This window comes from Pristis pectinata, chromosome 11, assembly GCF_009764475.1.
Source record: "Pristis pectinata isolate sPriPec2 chromosome 11, sPriPec2.1.pri, whole genome shotgun sequence".
In the NCBI taxonomy this organism is placed as follows: domain Eukaryota; kingdom Metazoa; phylum Chordata; class Chondrichthyes; order Rhinopristiformes; family Pristidae; genus Pristis; species Pristis pectinata.
Window position 1 is genome coordinate 27928261 of NC_067415.1, and position 27048 is coordinate 27955308.

The 27048-nt window shown below is 36.2% G+C and overlaps 1 protein-coding gene across 4 annotated transcripts in view; it reads right to left on the reverse strand.

The window, feature by feature from the left end:
- Window positions 1-508: 508 nt before the first annotated feature.
- The window catches only part of cdk8 (cyclin-dependent kinase 8), a 78840-nt gene continuing 52300 nt past the window's right edge, over window positions 509-27048 (reverse strand). For 3 of the 4 annotated variants that reach the window (XM_052026021.1, XM_052026020.1, XM_052026017.1), the window contains 9 exons: window positions 20553-20610; window positions 17709-17840; window positions 16790-16933; window positions 13537-13606; window positions 8438-8510; window positions 5491-5588; window positions 4395-4473; window positions 3860-4018; window positions 509-2513 (listed from right to left, as the gene is read on the reverse strand). In XM_052026021.1, coding sequence (XP_051881981.1) covers window positions 2388-2513; window positions 3860-4018; window positions 4395-4473; window positions 5491-5588; window positions 8438-8510; window positions 13537-13606; window positions 16790-16933; window positions 17709-17840; window positions 20553-20610 — 939 coding nt within the window. In that variant the 3' untranslated portion in view covers window positions 509-2387. The remainder of the gene's footprint in view (window positions 2514-3859; window positions 4019-4394; window positions 4474-5490; window positions 5589-8437; window positions 8511-13536; window positions 13607-16789; window positions 16934-17708; window positions 17841-20552; window positions 20611-27048) is intronic. The other variant, XM_052026018.1, reaches the window with a different exon arrangement.

Consider the following 27048-nt stretch of genomic DNA (forward strand, 5'->3'; position numbering starts at 1 on the left):
GAATGGTGGAGCAGACTCAATGTGCTGAATGGCCTAATTCTGCTCCTATGTCTTATGGTCTTATCAAAACCAGTTCCAATTAGTTTGCAGTATAAAGGGAAGCATGTGCTTGGGTTCCTTTGTTATAGCCCAGTTACTGCTCATTACTGTTACGTTGCTGGCTGGTACAGGCTGACCTTGTCTGACCTGTACTATAATGAACACTTAATAAAACGGCTGTAACCATAAGAGTTGTGCCTCATTTTTGACTTCTGAAGAACCTTCTAGACAACATCTCCAGATCTAACACAAGTATGGATCCATAGCCAAATCTCCATTACTGACAATATGTGGAAATAAAGCTGAAATTTTAAAGGGGGGAGGGGGAGAAAAGAGGGAGTGAAGGGAGGGAGCGGAGAAGAATCTGTAAACAAATGAAAATGTTGTTGATACAATTTTATTTGATTCACAAATTATTTTTAATAAATACTTAACACTTTTTAAATTTGCACATTCAAGCCATCTTCAATCCAGATACCATCAATGCTGTTCCTTCACTGATCCACTAGGAGGCATCCTTGAGCTACCTGGAGATGAAACTAAGACAAACTTTCAGGGTTGGTGTATATTCTGTATCTCATCTCTTCATATCCCTTCAAAAATATTTTTTTTTGTCATTGTGGCAGTAAGAGAATTGTGAATGCATAAAATTCCAGAAATAGGCTTTTTTTTTTAAAAGCAGAGTATGGCTGCCTGGCTACATAATTAAACTGGAAGTCCCAATTTTAGAATAAAAAATAAAGTGCTTAGACAAACTATTTAAAATGTTATAAGCAAGCTCGTGACAAGGATTAAGGCAATGGCTATCAAACATTACTTTGTTGGAGTTATTTTATGGATCAGAAGGGGATACCAGAAATCCGTCTGGATACTGAAACTAATGGTTAAAAAGTATTATCCACCAAATGAGAGCATTCTCAAAATTACTATGACCGCAGAAATATGTAAACCAGGCAAGTGTGCATGTTGAAGTGATGAATACATAGCTTTCACGTTTTTAAAGAGCTGGGAAAACAAATAGCCACGCAAAATGTAATAAAAAGACTAAATAGTACAACTAATCCAGAAGAGGGTGCTTAAGGTTCCAGCTAATCCATGTAAACAGATACTCAGTAAGCTAGATTCAGAATTTTCCAATATTTTCTTGTTTCTAAATCAGAATTCCGTCATAATATTTTGCATTTGTAGGCTGGAATCTATGGTACTTTCATTCAAAACATTAATGCTGTCCACAATACTTGATAAAATTTTAGTAGTAAAGTTACTACCATAATTTTCAAAATTTATTTTCAGAATACTTGCTTCATTCATGTAAAATGATACAATACAATTGTTACATTTTTAAATGAATTCTAAGGCTCTTCTACATCTCACACTCATCTTAAGGGCACTCAATAAAAGCATATACATTATTTAAAAAATGATCCAACAAAAAAGGAAATCCACTACACAATCCCAGCTTTATAAATTCATGACAAAATATCTGAGCTGAAGCTGAAAACATGGAGACACCACATGCTTTTTGTTTGCTCACAAGTCAGCAACACATGTAGAAAACAATAAACACTGTCCAAAGTAATTGTCCCTTGAAAATCTGGATAAACATCACGGATGCAATACTCAGTACAGTTCATCTACTGTTGGTAAAATTAAGTGTAGCAGCTGTTTTAAGTCAAGTCAGTTTGTAAATATTGGGATAGAGTCAGGTGATGGTATGTTTGAACAATATGAATGCAAAGTTCATAAACTGTCAGGCTGGAGTCCTTTGGAGGTTACAATCAGTTGATAAATTATGAAGCTTACATACTGTGAAGTTTGTGCTGCAAACACATTAAAGATAAAACACTGATAGACATGAAGTAACCAACCACAAAATACAGATAGATGTGAAATTTGTACCAAATTAAGTATATTCTGCATAATGAATACCTTGACCATCCAACATAACTGCTCTTCAAGTACCAGTTTAGAAGTTTTCTTGCTATGGTAGAACATTGATAAACAGCAAGAACATTCACCACCAAGTTAGAAATCATTGTACATTCACGGCTTCAACTGCTACAATTTGTAACCATAAAGGGGAAAAAAAAAGTAATTGGCCTTAAAAAGCAGGTCAAGTAAACTATGGAAGCAGCATGTCAATAAACACAAACTGTGCTAGAGCTTTCTTTTCAAGTCTATCCCAAGTACTTTACATCATGGAGACACTACTCCATCTGTGAAAACAAAAGGAGTTGGCTAATGTGGTTATACAGTACATTCTTGGGATCTGAGCCAGACCCAGGCTGGCAGCCATATGTCCAGTCTATAGCCTCAGCGAGGGCAATGAGCTTGGGAATAACTACAGCTCAGTACCGGTGTGCCTGGTGTGAGTATTGTGGAGGCTGCTGGGAGGTAGTTGAATATCCCATGCTGCTTTGTGGTTGTGATGTGCTTGGTCCAGGATTCTGATACGCAGCATGTGGGTTGGATCGCTTTAAAAAGAAAAATGACAAAATATTTGTTTTTATTACTGAAAAAAAACAGAATTAAGTATTATGGTAAACAACAGATCGATTTGAATGATTTTTTATGCTACAATAGATTGACAAATACTGAACGGTTCCCTTATACGAGATGGACTATGACCTCACGAACTACCTTGTTGTGACCTTGCACCTTATTGCACTGCACTTTCTCTGTAGCTGTGACACTTTATTCTGTACTGTTATTGTTTTACCTGTACTACATCAATGCATTCTGTACTCACTCAATGTAACTGCACTGTGTAATGAAATGACCTGTACAATCGGTATGCAAGCCAAGTTTTTCACTGTACCTCAGTACATGTGACAATAATAAACCAATACCAATATTATCTCAACTAAATGTCATGGCTTAGTGCACAGAAATTTAATTAAAAATACAGGTCCTTCTCAGCTTACAAACGCCCGACTTACGTACAGCCTGTACATATGAATGAGCATTTTGGATTTGCCAGCTGCGCCTCTTTTGCCATGCGGGAACTGGGTTCGTGGCTGCACTTCCAAGTTGCAAACTGTTCAGGTTATGAACTGTTCACAGGAACAGAACCCTGTGTAATCTGGGACCAGTATACAACTTTGTCTACTCACATTTTATTAAAGCAAAACAGGAATAATGTGTTCAGTGGAAAATTAAAGATTGAATATTAATAAAATTATACTTCATTTGGGAACAAAGTAAGTATAATTTTCAAGTAAGGAGCTTCATCAACCTTGTCCGATGAAGCTCCTTACTGGGAAAAAAAATGTACTGAAAGTTAAATCACAACTTTGGAAGTATACAAGGTATTTATAAAAGTGATTTTTTTTTACAACTTTTTCTTGCATGTATCTTTAAGTATCTTGCTTTAAAGAAGGTACATGCAGTGTTTTAAAATTTATGAAAGAACACAACTATTCAAGAAGATTTAACAAGGCAGTCAAGTCTAATTTTGTTGAAATATTAAAACAAAACTCATTCACCTGATTAAAAGTTGTTACTTTTTAATTTATTTTACTCCAGTTGATCAAGCATGTCACAAAATGAAGTGGTAAAGAAAGAATAGACACGTTTTTAAAATATCAGTGTATTTTTAATATTATACATTAAAGTATTACTTGATATGTATGGGGAATCTAACAATCTATTACATGAACATAAATTTTACAGTAAATGTTCCTTTACAATGTTTAAGTTTGACTCAATAAAAAAAACAGCCAGAGTTGCTACTTTTAGAAAAATTGATTATTAGGAAAAAAATAACTATAACCAACCAGGGCTTTTAAAAGCAATATTCCCTTAACAATGAACTCTGTACCTGGTAATCTGAGGTCATGATAAGTCCACCTGAGGTAGTGGTAGGGGGCACAACTCGGACTTTCTTGAGAGGGGGTCCCTGCGTGTGACTGTTGTCTTGGTTCCCTGGATGGCCACCTCCGTTAGTGTGATTATTGCCTTGTTGTTGCTGTTGGTTCTTCTCAATTTATGAAAATAAAATAGAGAGAAATCTGAACCAGCATATTCTAATATTCACAACCATGATTCCGTTTGATAAAACAAAACCTTAAATAAGAAAATTCTACAATTTAAAATGCCATCAAACATTAATTAAATCTTCTTTACTGCACCAAAAATAAATACTTACTTGTGGCAGTCAATAAATATACTTGAATTAACTTAAGTTCAGTATAATATCTCACAGCTAAATAAAATCTACCATACCACGTGCCGTCACAGAGCAATTTTATTCAAGTTAAACTGCAAATCTGAACATACTTCAGTCTAGTTTGTTTCATTTCAAGGAGTCCATGATATACAGAAATTTATTAAAATGTTTTGTTCTTTACACCTACCTTTTCTCCTTTATCATCGGGTTCATCTTCTGTAAGAAATTCTCGTTTTGGATAGGGAATCTGACAACCAGCAAAAACACTGCAAAATTAAAAAGACAAAATACATTGAAGTTCATAATTATACCCAGCAACTCATCTCAATCTTTGGTTTTTGACATCTGCAGGGGAAGGAAAATAAGAAAAAAAATGATTTCCAATCCCATAATAGAATTTTCTACTGGAGAACTGTTACTGTCTACCAGTACAAACTGATTAATGAGATGAGACAAACTGGTCCCTTAATTCAAGTTATTCTTTGTTGGTAAGGCAATATAAAGCTGCAATATCTTTTATACTGGCTGTTAAAATTGGTACTCCAAGAAGTGTATAAGCTATAAATATTAGAGGCTAAGAATAAAACCTTGCTCTTTTGAGGAATTCTTTACCAACCATATGCAAAACATATTTCATCACTTCAGAAAATGACCTATATTAATTACATGTCAACCAACAGTGGAAAGTAGACATTTATTTCATTAAATGGGATTGAATGCACTGTTTAAATAGAATGAACACTTGCATATTTTAAGGCCAACTACGGTGGTGGCCCTTATTCAAGGCTGTCATCTCTGAACCTGCAACTTGATGCTCTTCTGGCTGGTCTACTGTCCTCCACTGTATGCAAATCTCAGCACCAACTCTGCTGTGCCTATTCCATCTTCCACCAGTTCCTGCTCAGCTATGTCTTCTGTCCTTGCTGACCCGTGTTGGCTTATTTTCTATCAATGCCTCCAATTTAAAATTTAAAAGATCCTCATCTCTTCCTATTCCTAATCTACTCCGTCCCTACAGCTCTTCCCAGTAACTTCCAGCTATCTAGGCCCTGAACTATAGATTTCCTTACTCAAGTCCCTGACCACCACCTTGGTCACATTTTTCTCAAATTCTCACCAAAAAAATTCTTGGTAAAAACTTTTGGCCATACATCCATTCATCTCTTTGGCTCAGTGTCCATTTATTTCTGATTACACCTGATGGGAAGTTAGTCTACATTAAAAGGTGTGTACAAGTATAAGTTGTTGTTAAAAGGTCTTTGTAACAAATGGAGTGAACATACTCTGATGTTGGGAGTGGGTCTTCAAGGAAGTAGGGGTCCTGCATAGCCTGTTCTGAGGTAATTCTCTTGGTTGGGTCCATTGTGAGTAACTTCTGAAGCTGAAATTGAGTAGAGATTACAAAAAAAAACTATTAATTGTGATGGTAGTCACCAAAATTAACAGATGACTGTGGCACCATTTTTCATACAACTCCCCTCCCCTATCACTACAGCCAGTTCAAATTGTCACATTTGGGAATTGTATAGCCAGAAAAGTGGGTGATATGCTTGATATTTTTCTGACATTCAGATCAATATATGGGAAAAAAAAATCTGCAACTGTAATGCAATAGAATCTAGTTAAAGAAATCAGTAATCAAATATTTATGGACCACATATGGAAGTTATATCCAAAACAATCAAAATTTAAGTTGCTATCAAAAGGCACCATTTATATAATAATGAATTAGTATATGAAGTAGAGTTCTGTACGAGTAATTTCAAATTGAGACATGAGATAGGATTTGCATTTAAACCCATGATTAGGTCAACAATGCAGGTCAACATTCTTGTACAAGGTTCTGCTTAGACCTGCTGAGTGTTTCCACCATTTTCTTTTTTTTGTATTTGTTTGACTTGTTTACAATTTCTGGAAATTCAGATTTTTTATCTATTAAACATTAAAATGGTTTATGCATTATACTTCTTAAATTAAGAACCTGCAAGAATAAGTTTATTTTGTTGTTTTAGTCAATGCTCCTTTTAATATCAACAAAACAATAATGCAGTCTTAACAACAACTTAATCATGTGGCACCTTTAATGTAGTAAAATGTCATAAGGCCATGCCCGGGCACCATGTTCAACTACATTTGACACTGAGCCACACAAGGAGATATAAGAGGAGGTGACAGAAAAAGAAATGAAATAGATCGAACAAATGCATTAAAGGAAGAAGAGTGAAGAGATTGAGGATGGGAATTCCAAAGCCTTTGGCTCTTGCAGCTGTGAGTATGGCTGCAAGGAGTAGAATGATTTACATCAGGGATGTTCAAGAGGACAGAATTGGAAAACTTGTATATTGAAGTATTATAAGACTGGAAGAATGAACAGAGGTAGGAAGAGATGAAGCCATAAAGGGGTTTGACAATTTTATATTTCAAAAGAGTTGCTTAACTGTGACCCAATAAAGATCAAAGTGCACAGGGGAAATGAATGAATGGGACCTGTGAGATGGGCTACAGAGCTTTGGATGCCCTCAGGCTTTTGGAGGACAAAATGTTGGCAGCGGCTCATGAGTATATTAGAATAGTCAAGTCCAGAGGTAATGAAAATACTAAGGTTTTCAACAGCAGGTGAACTAAGACAGGAATGCAGATGTAACGTTTTGGGAGTGGAACATGGTTGTCTTCGAGATGGCATAAACTTGTGATGGGTGATCAGAAACCCATCTCTTGACCGAGCTTGAGGCCAAAGTTAGAAAGGGAGAGGAATGGAAACGGTGGCTATGGATCAGAATTTTCTGGTGGGACCACAAGACACTAGTTTTAGTCTTCCCCATGCTTAGTTGGGAGAAAATATCTGCTCATCTGGTAGACAAGTAGTAAGACAACTTGGAATCATTAGACGAATTGAGAATGATGGTGGTGAGGTAGAGAGCTGGATTCGATCAGTACAGCATGTGAAAACTCATGTCATATTTAGGATGATGATACAGAGGATAGCATATTGATAAGTAATATAAAAGGGACATAAAACAGATATCTGGGAGAGACCAGACGTTACAGAGGGGGAACCAGAAGAGTAAGCATTGTAGGTGTTTCTAGAGTCACGACTGGTTAGATAAGAATGGAACCAGGCAAGCATGGTCCCACCTTGCCTGGGAAGTTGGGAAAACTTTGGAGGAGGATGACATGGTCAATTGCATCAAGAGCTGCAGACCATTAAGATATTCTGACATTGCACTTGTTGAAACCATTTAAAAATCAAAAAGTTACTGCACTCTTGCAATACAAGTCTAATTGAAAATAGGCTGAATGGCTGCCTTTTGTGTTTTAATTTCTCTGTACTTTTTACTTATAACAGTAAGCACAAAATATATTTAACTATTACAACAAAATACATCCAAAAATACTATACATCATGTCACAGGATGATATATTCTTTATGGTTTTGCCTTCACAAATATAAAGGGATCCTTTTGTTACAGTTTAGGTAGGACTATCTCCATCTTGTGCATCAAAAGTGTCCTTGTCAAGTAGATTGCCAAACATTGCTGCAAAGTTATGAAATGCCACTTTGTCATTTATGGAATATTAACAGACTGCATTGAAACTTTTGGGCCCAACTGTTAGGGGTTTTAAGATGCAATCTGAACCCTTCTGACACCAACTCCTATTATAAATTCTGTGTTTTTACAGAGGTGTTTTTCCTTTTCTATACCTCAGATTTTATTTTTGCTTCAATCTAATATACTTAAAGATAAACATTCCCTTTTTAATTAAACAGATGAAGCTGAAATAATTTTCTTCCGACCTTGCTTTAAGATTGCTTTTCATTCTTAGTGATGTGCATCTTTTCCTTATCTCACATGGCAGCTTGCCAGGATAATCTGAGGTCATGCTGCATCCTGAATTTTATTCTACTCTGTTGGAAAATGTGCACTCCAACCCAACCTTTTTTTGCAAATATTTTAAGTTGTTCTCTGTCTGATTGATGAATAAAAATTTACTCCTAATTATTATTTTGCTTGTTGACTGAAGCAATAGCAAGCTTTTAACTTCTGCACTGGATAAGAGTACTTTTATTTGGTTATTTAATGTACTGTAAATAGAGTAAAATTATGGTAAGTTTACATTATGCTGCATCTTTATAGATAACACAGGTACGTAATTAATTTTATTTCCATAATTAATTTCTTTCTACAACTGTGCATACAATGAATATAAAATATTAAATCTGAGACTTACCAAATGAAAAGCTTTGCTATCTGGCTTTACTTTATGTTTCTCCATATACTTGATAAGGCTGCAGTTAGTATAACTGGAAACAAAAAAAATCACAAGCTATTACCACTTTGAAATGGTCTGATTTATGCAAAGAAAACAAAAATCCTTTTTTCTATGGGAAGATAGCATTATCTTTGCTTGTATCCACTATCAAGTATTCAGTGATTCCCATGAATTAGTGAAGAAGTTCTTCATAGGCCAATCAACCAAGAAACTTGGTCAGAAGCAATATTTTAACTAAAAATGGAGCTCTTTAATCTTAAACTGAATCTGGAAAAAAGTTACAGTTCCTTCCATTTTCTGCGTGTACAGTAAAACTCTAATAATCCAGCATGATTAGACAATGTACGGGATTAATGGATTTTCTGGACTATCAGATGTTATTTCTATTAGTACTTCAACACTCAATTCACTTCCTTATGATTTTACATATCTTGATAATAAACTAAACAAGTTGAAAGACCAACCAGAAAGCGGGGCCCTGGTAAGTAGAAAGGATGCTGGGAACAAGAACCCTGCTGAATGGAAAGGGAGAAGAGGAACAGGGGCCCTAGCAAGTGGATAGGGAGAGCTGCAAATGTTATCTTGCGATTCAGATAACAAGCCATCGGGATTTCGGAATAGTCGGATAGTGGATCACAGTTTTGCTGTATGTTGCCCAATTCAATGAAACTGTTAGAAGATGGTGCAACTTTAATATTTTAGAAAAAGTTAGAGGAAAATGGTTTTAATAAGTGGAATTCTTGGCCACAAATCATTTTTAAAAGGAGTGGTTGTTTGAAAAAGGGATAAATTAAAGGTACTGCAGGTAATGGGGTTTGGGTGAGATGTTATTGTTAAGAAAAATAGTGCTGCGGTCTTGGTAGGCTGAATAGTCTAATACTTTTCGTATCATTCTGATCATCTCTCTCTGACAATGACACATTTAAATTCTGCAGGAAGCAAACATGATTTATGAATGCAACCATACCTCACTTCAGATAATGATGTTTCTTACCACTTCCACCTCCACAAATAGAAATACGTCAATGCATCTTGTCTACTGCACTTCAATCACCCTGTCTATAACCTTTCTTTTAAGGTGTTAACTTCGCAGGGTAGATTGTTATCACATAAGATAATGCACATGCAGTAAAGAAAGAGGAATTTCAAAATCAACCGCACAAAATGAGTTTGTTTGCAGGTCCTGAAACCAAGACACAAAAGATTTAAATGCTCTCTGCTCACTCTACCTTCATATACAAATGTGTTAATCCAAATGCCTGGAAGGATAGAGATAAACAATTCCTCCAAGTCAAATTTGTTCAGGAAGTAACCCTAACACAAATTCTCAAGTGTGACAGAGGACTAACACCCACTTAGGAGACTGAGGATTTGGTGTCATCAAAAACATGTAGGAGCACAGAAAATTGTCAATACAAGTTTGAGGCAAACAAAGATGCTTTCTCTATTAATTAATTGATAAGTTCTTCTGGGGTTCTCCAAATCATTACCCTACATCAATAAGGCAATCTAAAATAATTTAATACATGCTATATTCAACTTTTCTCAATTCCCGATGTTGATATTCAGGAAAAGCACCATTTTATGGCAACAATTTTATATCAAAATCAACAAAAACATACAAATTCCTCCTCTTAAGCTGGCATCATCTCCCATACAGGCCTTGAAACCAATCTAGATAATGGAAAAGTTAACCATTCCACCTTTATAGTTTATTGCTGTGGATTTAAGTCAGTTTAAATCAGATTGGAATAATTTATTGACCAGAAGTTAAGCAATCCATCAGCAAGTTTGCCAGACTGTATATAACAATGTGTTAAACAGAGGTGGTATCAATATTCAGTGATAAGGTTATAATTAAAAATACAGAGACTGCATGGACTATGTTTTCACTTTACTTCTTGGTCTTTGTTTTCTTCATGAGACATGCATGTTGCTGGCAATGCTGACATTTATTTATGATCTTTAATTGCCCCAGAACTGAGGAAGTTATTGTTGCTGAGACTAGCTTCTCCACCATCTCTCCCCACCCCCTCTCCAATAAAGTCACGATTTATTGAACTGTTTGGATTTAAATTTCTTAGCAACTGTGGTGAAATTTGAAATCATATCTTTGGGTCAACTTTCCAGAATTTGGCTGCTGATGCAGCAATTTAACCACTGCACTACCATACGTCTCAGTGTTAAGCATCCATTCACCACACTATAGGACAGATGATTGCACTGAACTGGGTGCAGAGGAAACTCACCAATTTATTACCTGGGATGGAAAGTTTGAGGAGAGACCAAATAGGCTGGATTTGCTTTCTTTGCAGTGGAGGAGACAGAGGTATGACCTGACAAGTATACAAAATTATGAAGGGCATAGATAGGATAGTTAGTGAGAAACCTTTCCTATAACCAAAGATGACAACAACCAGAGAGTGCAAGCGTAAGTTAGCGGAAAGGAGGTTTGGAAGGAACTGGAGGAAGAATTTTTTTTTCCACTGAGGTTGTTGGAATCTAGAATACACTGCCTGAATAGAGGCAATTACTCTCTCAACATTTAAGAAGTCTTTAGATGAGTACTTGAAACGCCATGCCATAGAAGGCCAAGTGTTAGGAAATAAGATTAGTATACATTGATATTTCATGGCTGGCACAGGCACTTTGGGCCAATGTGCCAGTATCTATGCTGTTTGATTACGGTTCTGTGACTCCTTGGGTTGAGTGCAAAAATAATATAAACTTGGCCAGGAGATGTTTCCAGTAACAGAATCAGCTGATTTTATTGAAATTAATGTAAGAATGGAATTAATGAAATTAATGGCCAGAGAAGAGAGAGGGTTGAGGGTTGAGGGCTATTATTCTGACTGGAGCTCTGTGACCAGTGATGTTCTGCAAAGATCAGTCCAGGGACCTCTGTTTGTGATATATTTAAATGATTTGGATGAAGATGCAGGTGGGCTGATTAGTAAGTTTGCAAATGACACAAAAATTAGTGGAGTTGTGGAAGGTTGTCAAAGGATTTAGCGGGATATAGACCAGTTGGGAACGTGGGCAGAGAAATGGCAGATGGAGTTTAATCCAGACAAGTGTAGGTGTTCTGCTTTGGGAGGTCAAATGCAAGAGGAAAGTATACAGTAAATGGCAGGACCCTAAGGAGCATTGATGTACAGAGGGATCTTGGGATGAAAGTCCATAGCTCCCTAAAAGTGGCAACACAAGTAGCTAGGATGGTAAAGAAGGCGTACAGCATACTTGCTTTCATCGGTTGGGGTGTTGAATAGAAAAGTCCGGAAGTCATGCTGCAGCTGTATAAAACTTTGGTCAAGCCAAATTTGGAGTATTGGTTGCTGTATTACAGGAAGGATATGGAGGCTTTGGAGTGGGCACAGAAGAGGTTTACCAGGATGTTGCCTGTATTAGAAAGTATTAGCTACAAGGAGAGATTGGAGAAACTTGGATTGTTTACTCTGGAGTGTCGGAGGCTGAGGGGTGACTTGATAGAAGTATGTAAAATTATGAGAGGCATGGACAGGTAGATAGTCAGATTCTTTTTCTCAAGATGCAAATCTCAAATACTGCAGGGCATAGGTTTAAGGTGAGAGGGGAAAAATTTATAGGAGATTTTCATGGCAATTTTTTTGATATAGAAATATATGTATGTATGTGTGTGTGTGTGTATATATATATATATATATATATATATATATATATATATATATATACACACACACACACACAAGCACAAAGAATGGAATGTGCCTGTGATGCTGCTGCAAGTAAGTTTTTCATTGCACCTGTGCATACATGTACTTGTGCATATGACAATAAACTCAACTTTGACTTTGGTAGATGCCTGGAATGCACTACCAGCAGAGGTAGTGGAAGCAAATACGATAGCAACATTTAAGCAGCATTTAGACAGGCACATGAACAGGCAGCGTATTGAGGGTTATAGACCACCTGCAGGCAGAGGTGCAGTTTAAACTGCATCATAGTCGGCATGGACATTGTGGGCCCACAAAATATTGTGTGTTACGTAGAACAGTGCAGCACAGGAACAGGCCCTTCAGCCCATGATGTCTGTGTGGAACAGGATGCCAAATGAAACTAAATCTCTTCTGTCTGTACATGATCCATATCCTTTCATTCCCTGCATATTTATGTGTCTATCTAAAAGCCTCTTAAACGCCACTATCGTATCTGCTTCCACCACTACCCCTGGCAGCCCGTTCCAGATACCTACCACTCTCTGCATAAAACAAAAACTTGCCCCACACATCTCCTTTAAATTCACCCCCACCCCCTCACCTTAAATGCACGTCCCCTAGTATTTGATATTTCTACCCTGGGAAAAAAATTCTCACTATCTAACTTATCTATGCCTCTCATAATTTTATAAACTTCCATCAGGTCTCCCCTCAGCCTCCAACACTCCAGAGAAAACAACTTCTCCTTATAGCTCATACATTCTAATCCAAGCAACATCCTAGTAAACCTCTTATGTACCCTTTCCAAAGCCTCCACATCCTTCCTATAATGGGGCGACCAGAATTATTGCATACAATACTCCAAGTGCGGCCTAACCAGAGTTTTATATAGCTGCAAAATTACTTACTTACTCATATACTCAGTGCCTTGACCAATGAAGGCAAGCATGCTATAACGACCTTATCAACTTGCGTGGCTACTTTCAGGGAGCTATCGACTTGGACTCCCCCCACCACCAATCCCTCTGTACATCAATGCTGTTAAGGGTCCTGCCATTAACTCTATATTTTCCTCTTACATTTGACCTCCCAAAGTGCAAACCTCATACTTGCTCAGATTAAACCCTTTAAGAGATCGAGAGTGTGTTCCTGCCAGAATTTCCTTTCTGCTTTTTAATCCTACTGCACAATACAACACCCTGTTATTAGTCACATCCAACAAAAGTGGCTCCAAAAGACACAATGGTTCTGACTGATACAAAGACTCCTTATGAAAGGCAACTTCAAAACAGTACCATATTTTATAGTATGCTATTTTTGTATGTAAATTAATCAGAGGAAGCAAATTAAGAAAAGACTCACGTATTCCTTCTGAAATCTTTCATCAATGTTGAATGTTCTGGCATCTTTTTAATGTCTTCCCAATCCTTATCTGGAAAAACAATTGATAAAATGCAAGTTAAATTGCATTGCTGCAGGGCTTTTAAAAGTGTTCAATACATTTCTCGTTCATACCATCAATAAAGTTTATTTAAAGCATGAAACACTTACTGTTATTATGTTTAAGATAAACAGCTAAGTGGTATGTGTCTGTTTGCATGATCACTGTTAGGATGGGTAATGAAATATTGTTTCACTTTAATACCTAATAGTGATATCAAGAACTGGCATTTCAGCATAGCTTCCTCTGCCCTTCCATACCACCAAACTACTTGTCTCCACTTGGAACCAGACAAAGGATCCACACACACACACACACACACACACACACACACACACAATTCACACAGAAACTAGCAGAACTACTCAAAATATTCTCATAATTTGGGCTAGATTAAAACAGAGATTGCAAGGGTAAAAAGATTGTTTGCAGTACATAGTTATCCCTTAGAGCTTTTGGGCTGAAGTTCTATGTATGATATAAAATAATGCAATTTGAAACTTACTGTAAAAATCATCTGACTGTCTCCCTCTTAGAATAGTATTTTCTGCATTACGTGTTCCTTGGCTAAAGCAGTGAAGAATCCTTATAATAGGAAATTCACACTGAACTCCAAGAAAATAGTGCACCAAATGATGAGAGAAGATTAAATTTTGTTCACATCTGCTGCTTCTGAGTGTTCACAGCAGCAAATGGGAATAAAAAGTTCTTGACAATGAAATACAGTACTTGATAAAGCTAAAATATTTCCCATTTTAATTCGGACTCAGAGCTTCCATGTTAGCGCTGCACCAGATGTGAATTTTTGGACTCTATAGTGGCTCATGTTCCTACTTTTGAAATTGCTGAATTAGTAAGAGCCGTTGAAGTTTTGCGGTCTTAAGCAGGTAGGCTGGGAGGTCAATCTGCCTGCAAAGGACACATTCGGTGTCTAATACCATAATTGGAAGCCATTTATCACTGTTATGCAAGGTCTTTTGTCTACAACAATGAATTGGCAGAAGTTAAAGTATGAAGAGAAATTACCTCTAGGAATAGCTATTGTGTGATCAAAACACAACCACTAAATTGTTTATGTGCACACAAGGCTAAATTTAGTAACAGCATTACAATTTAAACAGACTAAAAGAAAAATTACGGGAATGCCTTTTCTTTTGAAAATATTCCTTTACATTTAATATTTCAATCTTTTTTCCAGCATGGTAAAAAATCTTTGAATTTACAGACCAATTTTTCTTATATTTTCTTTTTTGGTTCATTGGTATTGGTTTATTATTGTCACATGTACCGAGATACAGTGTAAAGCTGACATCCAGTCAGATCATGCCATACACAATTACATCGAGGCAGCAAAAAGAAAAAACAGAATGCAGAATTAAACAAACGAGTTTGAGTTTTCTCTTTTATATCGACAGATATAGATTAGATCTTGTATATGTCCTGCTTTACAGAGGGCAAAGAAGTTAGCATTCCTGACAAATCAGGAAACAAATCAGAAACCATTGAGGTTGAAAAGATATTGCCAAGTGACATAGAAGAGCACAGAATCAACAACAAGGTTTTGTAGTTTGGATGTTCTGGATCTCTCCAACTACACAAGATCCCATAAAATTAGCCAGTAAATTACTTACCAATCTTTTATGTTCCAATGGATCAAGTAAATTGCACTGACAGAATTGTCAGGAATATTCAAAATTGAAAATCTACTTTATGATTCAATATCATTGTAAAGTCCCTTTCCAAAGGCACAGTTTATACTACAAAGTAGGGGAGGAGGTTCTAAGGAAAATTGTGCTAGGGTATATGGTGAATGAAATAAAACATTAATATGTTTCCCATGTCCATCAGTTAAGCTCCTGCCCGAAAAGGCTTGGAATAGAATATCTGCATCGAGAGTCATAATTCAGGTTTTTAAAAGAGTACAATAGCGAACTAATTGCAACTCATCATTAGAGATCACATCCACCACCTAAAATGGACTGGATCATTTGACCCACTTCACCAAGCCACGTTGATCAGAAACACCCACAAAGACAGCCATATTCCAACTGCCCAGTCACCAATGAATCCAATTTTTCACCTCACCAGTGAGAGGTACAATCTTCCAGTCTTTAGATCAACAGGCGGCTAATCCAGCTCCATCAAGTTTTTTTTAAACTGGCACAACTGACTAACTGAATTGTGAGATGCCATCAACTGAGTGACTTAAATCTTCCCCAGGTCTCTGGCCAAGTCCAAGACCACTGGGTTAGGGGCATGGGTGGGGGAATCTTGGGGCAGTTATTGGGGTTGTCTGAGAATCTTGGGGTTTGGGGGAGAATCCAAAACTCTTGACGTGAGGAGATGAGGCTGGATTGAATTTGATCAACATTACCCATGTAATTGTTTACCTAAAATACCAGCTCTACTTTTTACTTAATTAAAGATGCTTCCTCTTAGATGATTAATATGGAAACCTCAGAGACATTTCATAGTAGTGTCCTTTCTGGGGAAGGTGCAAGGTTATGGCCATTCTCCACCTCCCCTTCCCCCCAAAAAAGGAGGGACCTAGTGGTCACGAAGATGTTGTATGTCAATAACCAGTGAAATAAAGGAAACAACATCCTTAATGCATGAATGAGATCTTATCATGTGATTCCCACCACCACCACAATTAAGGCAGAGAGCAATGCATTTCGCAGCCACAATTCATCAAGTTATGGGCAAATGTCCAATTGGTTGATTTGACCCAGCATATATTTGTAGGGACCATTGGATTCACATTCTTGTACACCAGTTAATAAAACAAACAACAGGTGGCCATTCACTGAATAATTAGTACAAAACATTTTTAATGCTTTCTTACAATAGTACACCCAGGTTATTGTTGCAGCAAATTCACATTGTTTTCCTAAAATTTTGAGGTTTCGAATATGACCTATTTTTCAGACATTATGACGTGAGATAGTTTTACTTTTCCCTCCCCCACTGCTGGTTTAGTCAACTACATCATTCCTATTATGATTATAATACTAACTATAAAATATAGTAGTCTTTTTTTTAAAATGTGGAGCTATCATCACAACAATTCTGTTAATGCACCACTTCTTCTACATGGAGATTATTTAATAATAGATAATAAACAAAGCATCTTAAATTAACATGAGATCAGTTTAGTGAAGATTCCAGACTCACCTGCTGGAAATCCCATGACATTGAATATTCTATCCAATTGGTCATGATGATAAGGATTACTAGTCTTGATATCCTCTTGCCGACAGTGAAAAATAGGCTCAGATGTTAGTAGCTCAGCAAATATACAACCAATAGCCCAGATATCTATTAAAATAGGAGAAATGGAGACTAGTAAGTTATATGGTCGAAACAAACCATACCAAGTTCAACATTTTTCAGTTTCTGATGCATGTTAACATTACTTTCTCTTGCTCTGTGTAGAGATACCATCCTGACTTATTTAATGTAATTGTACACCACAGACATCCAACAAGTGAAATACTTTTCATTCTTTTCCATGTGGCAACTTTGCTTTGGCTATTATATATTTAAACTATGAAGGACTGTTAAATTGTAAACCAAATTATACATAATTCAACAAAGCATTATAATTATGTTATAATATTATAACATAAGTTCAATACTCAGGAAAGTGTCTTAATTTAAATTTGACATATTTTAGCGGTTTCTTAAAACATTACTAAAACTTGATAGTTATTTGTTACAATTAATTATATAAAAAAAATTAAATTCAAATCAAACCATTATATATTTTAAGGGTTCGTTACATTACATCTAAACAAAATTTTAAAAGTATTGTATTTTTCAAGTAACCAAATAGCAAGAAATGATGCAATATTTGACCATTGAGTAAGAATAAACTGTCATTTGAATTAATTTAACTTAACAATATTCCACTGTTCAATTACATTACATTTGGTAATGTGCACACTTATATCTTTCAATGTTTCATTCCAGATTGTGATAATTCCAATTACTTGGAGTCCTTAACATTGGATCTCTACTTCATCAGGTTCTCCTGATTAAGGAAAATGGTGTTCTAAGACCTTAATGTTCTCCACTTTGTTCCAATACTCACCTATGGCTTTAGTATAATGCCTTGCACCAAGTAACAATTCTGGTGCACGATACCAAAATGTAACTACTACTGGATCCAAGTCTGCTAAAGGTTTCAGGGGTGAATTAAACAATCGAGCAAAGCCCATGTCCGCTGCATGAAAGATACAAATATGGAAAATGTTTCAGTACAGCATGCAAAGGGTAAAATGAGCAAATATATTGTAGCACCTCAAAACTACACTGCTCTAATGTTTAGGTACACAGGGGCAACACAGAGGCAACTTTGCTCCCAATTCCCAGATATCATACCTTTTCAGAAATTTAGCAACCAAAATCAGGAGCAGGTATATATATTTTCAATTTTGTAGGTAATAAGTAACTTTTGATACTCAAAGAAAGGCAAGCAGGCAGGGACTGAAGGAACACAGCTGGTTATAAGAACAGAGAACATGACAGCTAATAGAATAAAGGATTGAACTAGCTGTGGAGACAGCTAGGACGATCAAGGATTGGATAGTAACATATGACAATTTGAAACATCTCCATCCATTGATTAAAAAGTTGGAATGAAGAATTGTTAAAATAAAAAAAACTGCAGATAATGGATCTCTAAAATGAAAACAGAAAATGCTGGAAACAATCAGCAAATCAGGTAGCATCTGTGGGCCTGCAGAGTCCCAGAAACATTAACTATTTCTCTTTCCACAGATGCTGCCTGACCTGCTGAGTGTTCGCAGCACTTCTGTTTTTAAGAACAATTAAGCAGGGTAATTGTGAAACTGCCAGTACGTGGATGGAGATGCTTAGAAAAGTAGAGCAGCTCAAATCTGGATATATTTAGTTGTATGCAATGATGTTTTGCAAAATTATATTTTCAAGGAAAATGAGAGATTAAAGTAAGATTTGTACAATCATATATTCTGATTACATCCTCAGAATCTATGGACTATTAGCTAAATCATCGTGCAATAAATTGTATTAACTGGTAGGTAGACAATTATAGTAGCTCAGAAAGTCAAACGATTGTTTTTTACCCTACAATTTTAAAATATGGATTATTTGACAATTTTCAGGTTAACTGTTCTAGCCCATGATTATTCTGTTTGGGGAAATTATTCACTCATCAATATCAATGAAACTGAGAAAACAAGGAATGGTAGGAATTCATTTTTGAGAGAACATGATGAATTGAAGTGATATATTTTGAGAGTCATTTTACGAAGAATTTCCAGTAAATAATTTTAGATACATAGTTAAAAGTACATTTTTCTTGCATCAAGTTTGGTCTGAAACAAATTGAGGAGGAATCAAATACTTAGGATAAATCACTTAATTAGGCAAATGCCTGGAATTAAATGTTCAAAGTGTTCAATTATAAAGTGGCAAAAATATGAATTTCAAATAGTTTCACAGAATTATGTATAAATCTGATAACACTAGTAGTAGCTTCTACTTGAACAGAAGACAATATGAAAATACATGCAAACAATAAATATGGCAGCTTGTTGTTCAAATTACTTGCTTTGCAAAAACTTAAAATGCTCCTTATATTTTTAATTGGAGCTGCCATCATTATTATCTGAGTTATAGCAAGGAAATATATTCCACAGAAATTATGTATAAAAATGTACAAGTAAACATAATCTTAGGGACTATCTGGAAGTAAAGCTGCAGGAACTTGAAAATACTAGAATTTATTAGGCCTACTCATGTGATAATCCCCTGTGCCAATACTGTATTTTAACTGAAAGTAGTTCTCAGTTTGAACAATGCTCAAGAGTACATTTGCAATTGAAAAACATTGAGTACACCATCAATTCTTTATGACAGGCTAACAATATGTCAGATTATTTGCTTCTGTACTTTATCTTAATATGAACATACAAGATGTTTGTTGAATCTTTTTCAAACAGTAAGCTGCTGATTTTAGTCAAGCATTATGAATGTGAAACCAAATACAGGCTAACACCCGACGATATTCTTAGAACAGTCATAAAATGTACTTAAGGGAAAAAAATAACAAACTTACATCTGATTACAATTTGCAAGTAACTGATAAAAATTAGAAATATCAAGATGATAGCACAAACTCTTGTGGGCTGATTCAACACTCCCTATTTTGACAGGACATGTGCAAATACATGGGCCTCCTTTTATGCCATTATGATTGAGAATTATCAAAATTCAAGCACTGGGCTTGTATAGAAACTTATATTCTCTTCTAGGAATATAACTTCTGGAATATAACTTTTTAAAAGGCCATCCTAAACTACAATATTCCAACGGTAAGCATTTCAAGTTAAACTAATTGGTTTAATTTTGTTTTCAAAGGACAAGTATGTCCATGGTTTGGTGTTGGAATCAAAGTGCATGCGCATATAATCAGGGCTGAGGAAATATTTCCAACAGGGCTTTTTCCATTACTGAATCTATGAAAGGTTAAAGTATCTGATTAAATCACAACATAGATATTTGAATTTCATTCTGCAGTGGATATTCACACAGTGGGGATTCGTCTCAGCAAAAGTAATTAGCTGCAAATAAACCTAACTGATCAGCATTCTTTCCTATTTTGAATGCAATTATGAATCACCAAAATCAGGAAATTCCACAGCTTGGATGCCATCCGGGACAGGAAAGGAGGCAAATGCATTTTATTTTCCCATTGAGCTACCTACGTATGAGAGCTGAAGTTGGCTGATCTTTGGCTTGAGATACAATTCTTTACATAGGAAACAAAATAAGCCAATACAATCAAACTCCTGACATTTTCAGTTTTTAAATAACCACTTCCAAGTTAGTTACCACACGGAATATAGTAACAAAACACAAAATGGAAAAAAAAAATCATAGCACAATGTACCTATTTTGACTCTCCCTCGTTCTGGTCCTTCACCCATAACCAAAATGTTTGCAGGTTTCTGGAAGAAAAAGAACAATAATCAGTTTGGGTCAAGTCCCCATATTTCATTCAAATAAATTATTCCCAAATGGTCAAAAAAAGTACATTTGTCAAGTATAAATACTTTCATGAAGTATCCATAATAATAAAGACATACACTTAACTTTGATTCAAGGCTTTCATTCAAGGTTATATTTGTATTAACAGACGCATTTGGAAAGTAGCTTGAACTGCCACTTCCCACCCTTCCTTCATCTTAAGCAGATAGGCTTTTCCCTGGGCCTCTATGCACGATCAGTTTCAGGATGTTACTGGAGCCAAGCAATAGACTAAACAGTGAGACAACAACTGATGGATTGCATCAATTTCAGCTTCATTTCACCTTCCGCCTAAATGTCAAAAATTCATTTCTCTAAGGAACACAGGGCACAAGGTATTAACCAGTTTGTTCACATAAATAGGGTTTCATGAGGCAACAGTCTAGAAGTGATGATGACATTCTTGGTGACAAACCATACATGAGGTGAAGTGTATAATAAACAGTGCATAACAAGAAATTCTGCTCATGGTCAAAGCGCAAAGGAATTATGCCTCACCTAGGTGCTCCCAAATAAAAGTATTCAGTATGGAAAGAGGCCATTCCACATAGCTAATGCATGTTGCTATTTATGCTCCATTCAAGCTGATTTCTATCCTTCCTCATCAAATGCTTTTAGCATGTCCCTCCACCCTTCATAAATTTTTCCCAGGCTCCCCTTAAATGCATCCAAGCCAATCATAATTACCTACTCTCTGTTCCACATTCTCTCCACTCTTGGTAAAAGAGGCATCTTTCAAATTTCCCATTTGATATTTTTGGAATCCATCTTATATTGATCTTCCTCACAAATGGAAATATCCTTTTCCTATTTTTGTGACCTCTAGCTGACCCTGTGATCTTCTCCTGCAAAAGAGAGACCTAATCATATCATCCTTTCCCAATGTTCTGACATCATCCTTTAAATTATTTTTGCACCCTCTCCTGTGCCTCTGAATCCATGTAATAGTGAGGTAACCTGAAACGATTACTAAATGGTACACAGTATTCCAACTCGTGAAACAAGATGCAATACAAGTTTATTTAACTTTTCAATTCTTTCTCTATTGCTCCAGAAATAAATATCAGTTTAAATAGCTAAGAATTTTAACAGAGCTAGCAACATAGAATCAGCCAAAAATCAAGAGATTTATTTAATTCTGCCAGCATTAATCTATTTTTTATGATTGACCAGGATATTGATGTTGGATTGCCCTTGAGTTGGAGAGCAGCAACAGTATAATCTCACTGGTATAATGTGGCTAGAAACTCAACTAACTAGTGGGATGACCATTAAATATGTAATTGAATGATAAAAACTCAGAAGATCTTTTTGGAATATTTATGTTAAATACACAACAACATTGCAGAATTATAGATGTTCACAGCTTTTTACAAATGGATTGCTGCATTTAACACAATTCAAGTTTTAAAAAATATTGATCCCAGAAAGTAGTTTAGATCACATTCTATAAATATCTTCTTGATTTTATTGAAAGATCCGGCCTCCAAATACAAAAATATGAAATATTTTCTACTCTTTCTTTTCAGATGCTGACACACCAATGATTTGCCTTTGTTTTGGACAGTCAGCAATTTTAAATTTTGCTTTTTAGTATTAATTTGATAGTGGTTTGAGGAAGGTTGTTGTAAAATGTTTACTTGATGTGATTAGTAATTGTTTGGGAAGTTCTGTAGTTATTAAGTTTAAGAATCTACAGCTTGACTTTAGGAAATGAAAGTCCTACCATAAAGCCTGACTAAAGTTGTGCAAAAGTTTTACTTGACTATGGATGACAATAAAGCTGCTAACATTAAATAACCTGATAAAAAATATTCAAAGCTTTAGGACAAAATCATTAAAATTAGATTTCTGGCTCCAGAAACAAAATATTGCAAATACTGGAAATCTGAACTAAAAATCAGAAAATGCTAGAAATACTCAACAGGACCAGCAGCATTCATGAACAGAGTTAACCCTTCTGGTCCATGACCAATCAACAAAACCCTAATTAAGAACTTATTTATAGCTTTAAGTTTTCTCAGCTTTGATGAAAGATCATCCTGAAACCTTAGTTTTTGCACTGTATGCAGATACAGCATGATCTGTGGAATATTTACTGAATTTATTTAGGATTATTAGATATTGTGTTTACTGAATAGATTTTTGTACACTTAGAGGTGGAGCATTTTTAATTGATGGATCTGGATCTGATTATGGCCTCTACAAATGCCCTTTCAGGCTGCTGTTTGTTGCCTTTCCTTATTTTCACGATATAGGCATAACTAATAAAACAAATTCTGAGATAACACAAAGATGTCCACTGATGTAGCTAATTCAAAACATTCCAGTGGATTGCAGACCATGTGTAGCAATGTCCTGTGATGTGAACAAATAGTTACATATTTGGAGATTAGAAGCTTCAAGCACATTTTACCATGCACTAAGGCAAAGAATTCCAAAAATTAACATAAATAATGGTTGACAATTCATTAAAGATTCAGAAGCAGAAGGAATTGAGATTCTGACCCAGTATATACTCCATTATTAAGTCTGCTACATCCATCTATGCATTATCACCTTTATCTCCCTGCCAGTTTACTGGCTGCTGAAAACTTCATTTATCCCTTTCTTATCTTTCGATTCTACTTTTCCAATACCCTCCCATTTTCTCCTGGACCCCAAACATACAAATTAGGAACAGCTGGAGGTCATTCTGTCCCTTAAGCCTGTTCTGCCATTCTATGAGATTGTGGCTGATCTGACTCTAAATTCAACTCTGCAATTCCATTTACCCTGCCACCCCCACCACCTGCCTCTGCCTTATATTCTAAGACTCTACTTTCATCAATCTTTGAGGAAGACAATTCCAAACACTCACATCCCTCTCAGAAAGAATTTGGCCTCGTGTGTCTTGAATGGGTAAATTATTTTTAAACAGTGAGTTTAAAGATTCTAGCTTCTCCCACAAGAAGGATCATCTTCTTCATATCCACCCTGACAAGGAGCCACAGGATCTTGAATGTTTTAATTAAGTCCACTTCTAAACTAAAGCAAATACTAGCCCAGTCTGTCCAACCTTTACTCATAAGAAATCCTGTACATTCCAGGTATTAGTGTAGTAAACCTTCTCAGAACTGTTTCGAATGCATTTATAAGCCTCCTTAAGTAAAGAGACCAAGTACTCCAAATGTGGTCTCACCAATTCACTGCATAACTGAAGCAAACCTTCCTATATCAACTCCTCAAGCGATAAACAATAACATTCTGTTACCTTTCCTATTTACTTGCTGTACCAGCATTCTAGACTTTTGTGAATCATGCAGTAGGACATCCAGATCCCTTTGCATTGTAGAGTTCTGCAATCACTCACCATTCAGATACGTTGCATTTACTTTTCCTGCCAAAATGGATAGTTTCAATTTTTCCACGTTATACTCCATTTGCTAGATCTTTGCCCACTCAATCAATATCCCTCTATACTCTCTTTACATCATCTTCACAATTTATTCTCTCTCTGTTTCATCAGATTTAGCAAATCATTCTTTTAGTACCTTAATCCTAGTTATTTATATAAATTGCAAAATATTGAGGCCCCAGCACCAGTTCCTGTGGCATTACACTTTTTACACCTCGCCATCAAGAAATGAGTATAATTATGCCAATTCTGTTGCCTGTTAACCAATCAATCTTCTATCCACACCAATAGATCATCTCCTGCATCATGAGCTTTTATCTTCTGCAATAACCTTTGCTGCAGCACCTTATCAAATGAATTCTAAAAATATTGCATCCAATGATTATAAGGTTACTTCTTCAAAGAACTCCAATAAATTAGTCAAACATGATTTCTTTCTCAAAAGCATGTTGACATTCCCCAATTACTTTGAACTTTTCCACTGTATGACATCTTTAAAATTAGCTCCTAACATTTTTCCTGTGAAAGACATGAAGATCACTGGCCTATACTTTCCAGCATTCTGTTTCTAGGTGATCTTACAAAACTTCCTACATTCTAGAATGATCCCAGCAGATTGCAGGACAGTAAAACTTCTATTCAAGAAAAGAAAAGAGAAAGAAAATGAGAAATCCTAGAACAATTAACCTGAAAGAGTCATCAGGAAAATGCTAGAACCTATTGTTAAGGATGTGATAACAAGGCAAACACAAAATCATAAAATGATCAGGCAGAGTTAAAGTGGTTTCATAAAAGGAAAATTATATTTGATAAGACTAAAGTTCTTCTTTGACGCTGTAACAAGAGTAAACATGGGTGGATGGATGGATTATACCTGGATTTTCAAAAGACATTTAATGAAGTATCACACAAAGATCATTACTTAAGGTATCACTGGTTGAGAGAATTATATGTTCATGGGTGAAGAATTGATTAAAGGTAAAGAAAAATGAGGCTAAGATTTTAATAAAATAAAAACAAACTGTTAGAGGAACTCTGCAAGTCGAGCAGCATCTGTGGGGGAAGAGAAATTGTTGGCATTTCGGGTTGAGACTGCATCAGGATGATGAGTGGAGAGAGGGGGGGGTGAGAAGGACAATAAGCAAAAGGAAGCAGGTGGGGAAGGGATGGAATTGGGAGATATGTGGAACAGACGAGGGGGAAAAAAAGAGGTAGATGGAGCCAGGTGAGAGAAGGGGAGGGTGAAAGTGGAGGCAAAGGCTGGAGGGTGATAAGCAGCGTCACAAAGGCTGCAAGTGCTGGCATCTGATAAGTAAGGAAAGTGATAATAGGAATTATCAGGGAAGCAATAAAGACAGGGATAGAGTGGGTGAAGTGTGTGGGTTGTAGGTGGGTGGAACAAGGATGGGGAAAAAAATCAGAGGATCAGAAGGAGAGAAAGAGGGGAACATTGAGGGGTTACTTGAAATTGGAAAGTTCAATGAAGTGTTGCTCTACTAGTTTGCTTTGGACCTCACATTGGCAGTGCAGAAGACAGAGGATGGACAAGTCAGTGGGGGAACGGGAAGGGGAATTGAAATGGCATGTAACCAGGAGCTCCAGATGGCCGCTGTGTACAGAGCATGGGTGCTCTGCAAACTGGTCGCCTAGTCTGCACCTGATCTCTTAATGTAGAGGACCTGGCTCCTTTTGTCTATCATCCTTCACTCCTCCTTGGCCTAACAATCACCTACCAGTCCCTATCTCCCTTCTCCTCTTTATACCGGCTATCTTCCCTCTCCACTCCAGAGTCCTGATTCAGAGTCTCAAACCTAAACGTCAACAATTCCTTCCCCCCCCCCCCCCCCCCAACAGATGCTGCTTGACTCACTAAGTTCCTCCAGCAGTTTGTTTTTTGCTCCAGATTCCAGCATCTGCAGTCTCTTGTTTTATTATTTTATTATATCCAAATTTTTATTATATTATTATATCCAAATCCTTTATATCCAGTAAAGGATATAAAAAGATTAAGTGAGCAAGGTACAAAAAAGTGGGAAAATGGCAAGTTATTTATATTTATAGTGGAAAATAAAATGTCTGTTAACTGGTAAGAAACTCATAAATGTGGAGTACAGAGGATCTTAGTGTACTGATTCACACAATGCTAAAAGCTGGATATGCAGATACAGCAAGTAATATAGAAGGCAAATGGTACTTTACGCTTTACTGCTAAGAAGTTAGAGTGCTAGAGCAAGGATGTCTTGCAGCAATTGTCCAGAGTTTTGTACTGTAAGGAGGTCTAGAATCTATTCAGAAGGAGGGAGAGAAAAAGTGTCAGGAAAAGGGATAATAAAGAATTAGGGTAAACATTGGCTCTTTAAGCCCCATTGTACAACCACCAATACATTTCAGTGGTGTGTTTTGAGAAATAAGAAAGGGTAAGAAATTTATTTCCTCTCAAGACCATCTACACTCTCAGCAATCTGCACAGAGTATGTATAAAACGCAGATGTTCAACTCTTCCCCACATTTGGGCACTGAATTTCAGAATATTTGGAGTATCCTACAAGGCATTGCAATTTGAGTGTTAATTACAAAGTATAGGAATACAGAAATGTAGAAGAGGTGGGCTAGAAAATACAGAAGAGGAAACATGAACTATTAAAACTGCTGAAACTAGTTTCCTGTTAAATTCTTACAGCTAACCAAGAAAGGAAGCTCATTCATCATATTAGACAATTCAAACCCAGATCTTAAAAAGGTGAGAGAGCAGTAAGCCAAATCACCATAGCAACAACTCCTTTCATTTCAAGACCAAATCAGTGTTTTTATTTTTAAGAACACTTGAGCTGCAGGACTGTTTTCACTGGTTCAGCCTGGAAAAGTGTGATGTAGTATTTCCATTTCATATCTTACCAAGAGTAATAGGGAAAAAATTAAAAGCTGTAGATCAAATAGTCTGGGGTACAAATGAACCATGTTT